The sequence below is a fragment of the Arabidopsis lyrata genome (genome assembly GCF_000004255.2).
Source record: "Arabidopsis lyrata subsp. lyrata unplaced genomic scaffold ARALYscaffold_4, whole genome shotgun sequence".
NCBI lineage: Eukaryota > Viridiplantae > Streptophyta > Magnoliopsida > Brassicales > Brassicaceae > Arabidopsis > Arabidopsis lyrata.
The window spans coordinates 1,868,618-1,876,128 of record NW_003302552.1 but is presented as its reverse complement, the minus strand read 5'-3'; the positions used below and the strand labels follow the sequence as shown (position 1 = coordinate 1,876,128).

Genomic DNA, 7,511 nt, shown 5'->3' with positions numbered 1-7,511 from the left:
TCATAAACTACTACTACACCTTTGAACCTGTCCTGAACGGTGCCTGCATTTCTTAGATTCTCTATGTTTCATTTTATAATTTTCTCGTAATCTTTAAGAATTTTATTAGATATAATTTTTTTACTCGAGTTAGATATTTTATATGCTTTTGATACACGCCCTTCCTTTTGTGGATCCTATTATAGATTATTTGCACACAATCAATCATTTTGAATTGTGTAACTTCAGATTTTTTATAACTTTTTTCTTTTTGTGGATGTTGATGTATGCAAGATATTTTCTTACCATTTATCATAATCCAAGGGAAGGATGTAAGCAATATACTTTCTTATTAATTAATTAATAAATGATAAAACAAATATCTATTTACTACTTACAATTTGTAACAGTTAACTAAACGGAATTTACGTTCTAAAATTTTACTTAGCTGAAAATCTTTTTTTTTTGTCTTCTGGATTTATTATTTATTGCAAATTATGAGAACTGTTACACAGACGATTCTACAACGGACAATTCCTTCCGACCAATAAGATCCACGACCTCTTTCACCTTCTTCACCTCCTTCTTCATGCTCACCTTTTTCACCTCATTTTTCATGGTTTTTGATGGACACTTCCTTCTCTGTATAGAATCCTAGCGAACGGTTGTTATTGTACATCGTTGGAGATCTTCTATACACTTGCCTTCAATAATCTGCAAATTTATTAATATATCTGGGACTCGAACCCTAAACCTCTAAATGTAGAAATATTAATTAACTTTTGTTCAACCAATAGACCAAAAAACTTTCACAGAAAATCCTTTATATATATTTTTATTTAATTAGCCTAACTAAGTGCCTAATTCTAACACTAGTTGTACACGTCAAGACAAAAAATATCGGAGGGAATAAAGTATATGTAGATGAAAATCCTTTATATATTTTTTTTCCATTAACGCAAATTTTGAAACCATTAAATAGATCCTAATAAAGATCATCTATCTACACATAAGCCTATAGTATCAAAAATATAATTTTTTTTTGTATTTCTCTTAAATAACATCTTGTAAATTTTAGAACCGCAAGATAACAATGAAAATATAAATTACGAAGCCAAAACTATTATTAAGAGACTAAACCACAATCTAGTATTTACAATAGGAGAAAACAGCATGACTCATAAACCGCATTAGGTCTCCAAGGTGAAAAACCTTTGGTCAATGGACCAATGTAGGCAAAGGAAAAAAAGAGTGGGAGAAATTAATCAAGATTAATAATATTCAAATTTCTCAGGTCTTGATAGAGTGGCCAACACCGGGGCTATGACCTGGTGCGGTAGGCCGGAAAGCATCGAGGCCATATATATCCTTGCTCCTCCTCGCCTTGATGCTATTGCTTCCTCGAAGATTTGGTTCACTGAGAGTGCCCTTGTGATGATGATGATGATGATGGTGATGGCTTGAACGTTTCTTACATGAATAATCTTCTCGATGATGACACCTTAAACGACTACTCTGCGCCTCGTCGATGATTTCGCAGATAAGGAGAATACTGAGGAAAAGGTAAACTACACGACGAGTCTTTGCCATATCCAAACTACAAATATAAATAAATATATTTTTTGTTTACTTAGGTTTAAAAGTCTTTGATCCTGAGTAGTAGTAATATATATGATAAATGTGTTATGAAATGCTTAATAATGATTTAGATTTTGAGGTTGAATCTGTGGCTATTTAAAGACAAAGTGGACTTAAACAATTGATTCCGATGTCTTAAGTATATTGATGGAAAACGACCGTACCTTTACTGTTCGTGGAGCATGCAAGACCCCATGATTGTAATCTAGGACTTTTATTTATTATATAGGTAAATATTTTATTCTCGTACCATTAAACTTTGGAAAATTGTTGTTTGTATATGATTTTATTTGAATGACATATTGACATTGTTCTTAATTAGTTATTCGATGTGAATCTAGATGTGGGTTTAAGCAGAGTAGTTGATGCCTATAGATTGAAAATATAAGAAACTATTTTACAAAAAAATATATATTTATATATATAAAAGTATAAAACTATCTTCTTCACTGCAGAATTATAAAATTCAGCTAAAGAGGCAATGAATGCATATCCAAGAACAAGTAAAATGATAGTAATTAATTCATACGTGAGAATATAATGCAAAGTGAAATAATGTTTTAAGAAAAGATGAGACATAAACATGTGAAAACTGAAAAGTTGTGGTGGTTTCGCTAGAAAAAAGTTTGAAATGGTATCGTATATGTTTATATATTTAGTATTTATGATATTAATTGATGGTTAATATTAATGTTCAGCCTCGCCGCAATAAAATGTTCGATATTCAGGGAAAGTTGTAAGCATTTGCATGTTAGTTTTGCCTCTCTGTCTGATATTCTCTTTTTCATTCTTTTGCTAGACTAAAAAACTCCCAATTATTTGATTTTGACGAATTAATTTACTAGACTAAAATTTTTTAATTAGTAATTTTTTTGGTTTGAAATGAAACGTTGTAAATAACGAATTTCATCCGTTTAAATTTTCATGTACACACTGCCAATATTGTGCGTGACGCCGTCATTTGTTTCTTTGTCTTCTTTTCTTTTTTTTTTTGTGCAAAGTTTCTTTGTCTTCTATGCATGATATAGCTAGGAAAATCACCAAATAATACTATATACAATTTTGAGGAACCGTTTTGATAACAGTCCAATCCAAATCACAATAATTGGATATATAAACAACTATCATAATAAGAGCATTTGACATCGACACCTCTCTAAGAATGACACCACACAAAACAAGGCCTTCCAATGTGATACTTTCGTCTGCATAAGTTGGGATAGTACATGAATCACATAGCTGAGTTATAGTCGTCCCATCAAAAACGACTTTTTAAGGATAAAAGAGCGATAAGTTTATATGGGAAGTAAGTTTGTGATTCCAATCAATGAGCAAATTTGCCGGTTTGGATCCTAGAAACCATACTAATCCCAAAACAGAGACATCTTGTTTCCATCAGACATAAGTTTAACAGATTATTCCATTACCATGTGAAGTGAGATAGAGGTTTTCATTTTTCTGAGGTATCATCTCAACTTTTTGGGTTTATATCTAACCTAAAACCTCACTCTATGAGTGAGTTACTGTATTTAGCGATTGCTATTTTTTTGGAAGGTCAACAAACATCTAATTTAGTGATTCCTGTTTTCCGTTGAAAATAACCCATTCTACATCTAATTTATCCAAAATACATAATCCAAAAATTATTTGCCATGTAAAATGATTTAGTTTTAAAGAAACATCTAAACTTCAAAACTTGCGCTTGTACATGTACTGAAAATATATTTGGTCCTTGTAATTGTCTCTCTCATGGAAATATTTAATTTCTCTATATCCAGTAACACAATTTCACAAGTATATTCCCGATTTAAGAAAATAGTAGCCAAATCTTCTCTATACTAAATTTGAGAATTCTGATTCAGTATGTCATTTTTTTCTATCAAAGATATGTATTAAATCGATTATAGATAATAGCGACCTTTTGCAAACTTTGCTAGCAAAGAGTCCGGATGACGGGATGATTAATAAATTTCACAACTTTTTTACTAGAAAAGCCATTCTGAAATCAATAACCATCCTAAACTCTAGACATCCTACTATTTTAACTAAAATAATATTTTCAAGGTTTCTAATAAAAACCTATTCATTACCATTTGAAATTTCACCAAAAATTTGCAATCACATTGTAAATTTTGATGTGATGGTTTTTGAAATTCGAAAACAAGAGATCACATAAGTTGGTATGACTAAAGTCTAAAGCTAGAGTTTTATGACCTAAATTAGTGAAGCTCATAAGCATGAGACTTCCTAAAAATTATAAGGAAATAAGCATCAGGTTGCTGTCTATTGGATCTTGCATACAATCATTGTCCCTTAATATCTTTATATTTCGCTATAATTTTATATATATATATATATATATATATATATATAGTATACCAATAAATTATAATAATTTTATAATTTTGACTTTATATTTCGCTATAATTTCATATGTATCTTAGTTTGTTTTTTTTTTCTTAGGCAAAAAACTAGATTGACACAAATTAAAAGTTTAATTACTAAACTAACTCATCAAATGTAATGGTTAGTTGGGTTATTTTCATGTTTAAAATACTTTTTTTTTTCTTTAAAAAAAGTCAAAAATACGCGTAAATTATATTTCAGCATGGCAAATCAAACTCTAATCGTGATAGATTTATTTGTCCATGACAAATTTTCTTTTGCAGACTTATTTTAGTCGATAGACTTATTTGAAGATAGTTACAACATGTTTATAATCGTGTGATAGCAAATTTGTTAAAGTTAAAAAAAAATAGCTACAAAGACGTACGGTGAGAACATTATTGTTGCGTGTTTCAACATATTCTTTTTACGTTATGACAGATTCGTTTATAGCTTTCAAAAGTCTAATTAATAAACTTTCAAAAGTCTGCCGCTTGGTAACACATTTCCTCTCTTTCATAATAAGTATTTTTAAGGTTTTTGCACAATTAAATTTTCTGTTTTATCCATTATCTATATATTTTTAAACTGTTAGATAGTGAACCGGACTACTTTCTGGGTCACCGGGTCATTGGATCAACCGGGTTCGACCACGAGTTAATTGATTAAAATATATTTAATATATTTAATATTTAAAGAGATTATATAGTTTTTATAAATATAAAAATAAAATATTCAAACTATATTTACAAAATATGAAGTCAAACAATAATAATAAAGTGATTCAAATTAAATTTTTAAATCCAAGTAAAAGTCTAAAACCGTAACAAATATTAAAATAGTAGGAGATCGCCAATGACGGAAATAAACTAATATACCATCGCGAATTCAAAACAACTATCGATTATTTCTTTCACCATTCCATCCATTCTTCTTAGACGGTACAGTGAAGTTTCATCAAAATCTAAAACATCAAATGAGTTTAAGAATTAAAAAAAATTCTAAAAATAACTAAATAGAGTCTAAAACTCTATATTTTATTCTAAAATCAAATGATATTTTTAAAACCCATATCCAGCCGGTTCAACCGGTTCACTGGTCGCGGGTTAATAGTGGTTTTTGTGGGTTTTTGCGGTTTTGAAATTGGCGGATATTAACCCAAACCGGAAAATGTATGGGTCGTGGTTTAACCGGTCGGACCGGACGGTTCGGATCGGGCGTCAAAACACTGATTAGAATATGATGGGTGTAAGAAATTGCATTTTAATTTTTCAACCGTGTGCACCTTTTATTACACTGCATATATTTTGTCGAGCCAGTGCAGTGGAATCTAAACTCTATTTTAATTGGCTCCTGCCTTTTCGGAAGTACCTTGAATGGATCCCACTTAGTTTCTGTACACCACTATTACTTAATGCAATCTTTATTCATAGATTAAAATCCTAATGATTATAAGAAAAAAGAAGAAGAAAAAAAAATTAGTTGGCTACTCGAAATGAAGAGGAGGCCATAGAAGAGGTTTAGTTTATAATAAGCTCATGCGCCACCAAACAAACTCATATATATTTGTGAATTAAATTTGATTTGCAAGGCTGTCGTGCATCTACTACCGTTGATTTCTTAATCAAAAGAAATTGGAAATTTAAATACAAAGTACAAAAACAATTTAATATTAGAGTATGTATAGTGGAATATATTTATTCCAATTTCAAAACTATAAATATTAAACAGCCAAATAAACTGTCTTCGCCTATTATTAGATAACGGCTTTTTCGAGTTTTTTTCCATTAATAATTACAACGAACAATTTGTAATTGTAACACCCCGACCGTCTTTACCAGTGGGTCTCATGTCCTCTCTCGGGCCCATGGGCCTACCCTTGTCCGACAGTCGGTCCGCTACGTCCGCAAGGCTTTAAAGACTTGTTTACCGACTCTACAAATCACCACATAATCTTTTCATGTGTTTTGTCCTCACTCACACAGTTCCGACAATCACTTTTCGGAAGGTCACCTATCCTGAAACTACTCCAGCCCAAGCACGTTTTACTGTGGAGTTCTCTCAGGACAGTTGACCGAAAAGATAAATGCACTTTGGTGACATATGTGGTCAAATCAATTTTTTTAAACTTCTCCGCATGCACCACCATATTTCTGAAACCAGATTGTTACAATAATTGTACTGGTTGTTGAAGCTTACGAAATATTTATAGCTGCTAGATAGAGAATCTTTCAAACACTACTCGAATCTCACTCACCATCTGAATAACTTTATTTTTCTATTTTATGTTTAATTATCATTGTACTTAACGCTTTTTGGTCCAATATAACGTGAGACCATTCAGTTAATAAATCCTATGATATTTGGTTTCTTTTTGTACAGTTAGCTTTTACAAATATATAGAGAAATACCACATGTATAGGTAGAGCTTACCTACCATTTCAAGCTCAAGTTGTGCATTTCTACAATAAATTAAAGGAGACTAGACTGTTTCATGTAATTTCATGCTCTTGTGAAATTCCCGAGCCTTCTTCATTCACGGACCCTAGGTCCCTCGTGTTGATATGGCTTCCAAATGTTAATTTATGAGTGTTTTTTTTTTCATTTTCAGTTATTGATTGTCTTAATTAGTTTTTATATAAGTATTGTACATTAGTATTTTGGAAATATTTTTTAATTTTCTTTATTTTTTAAGTAGTAGGTATAAATATATAATTTTGCTAGAAGAAATACATGATCTTTTTGCTAATGAAAAATACATGATTACTTTTCCGTTAATGGAAATATAGCTTGCAGCTTTCTTTATTTGTCTCTTTTTTTTCTTAATCACCCATCTTTTACTTAATTAGTATATTGCTTATTTCTCAAATACTCACTTTCGTCTAAACCTTTTTACAAACAATTAAAGTTTTTGAGTGACTTTGAGTTTAATATATATTCCCTCCGTTCTTTTATAAGTGATTTTTAGGAGAATGCACGTCGATTAAGAAATCATTTAATGTTTGTTTATTTTTAAACTAAAACATCATTTATTATCTAATCAACCAATAAAAAACAATCTACATAATATAAATCGTCAAAACCAATAAAAAAGTAGTTAATTTTGTATTGAAAACTGAAAAACATCATCTATTTAAGAACAAAATTAGAAGCTTAAAACATCACTTATTAAAGAACGGAAGGAGTATTACGTAATACAAACTTTAGGTTTTTGTCCATGCAAAATAAGGTAAATGTCTTGTTCAAATTTCGAAACGGATATATGGAATGAAACTAGGTTCTTAAAGATAGTTTTTGACTACTTACGGATTTTGAAGACATATATAAAGTCAAAAACAATTAATCGCAATTGTTTCTACTCCTAGATCGGTTTGCGATTAGAGTTACCTGTAGTTATGTTTGATTCAGTTCAAGCGAATGACACATCTCGATAGAAAAAGTATGGGAAAAGGGACAGGATAAAAATATTTTTTTCTTTTAAAAGAAGATGGATTATTACATAAATCTTG

General features: G+C 30.4%; 1 protein-coding gene across 1 annotated transcript; it reads right to left on the bottom strand.

The window, feature by feature from the left end:
- Positions 1 to 1,027: 1,027 nt before the first annotated feature.
- Positions 1,028 to 1,750, bottom strand: LOC9314753. Its single transcript, XM_002878640.2, has one exon. The coding sequence runs from the start codon at positions 1,567 to 1,569 to the stop codon at positions 1,270 to 1,272; it is 300 nt and encodes a 99-aa protein (XP_002878686.1). The 5' UTR covers positions 1,570 to 1,750; the 3' UTR covers positions 1,028 to 1,269.
- Positions 1,751 to 7,511: the final 5,761 nt, after the last annotated feature.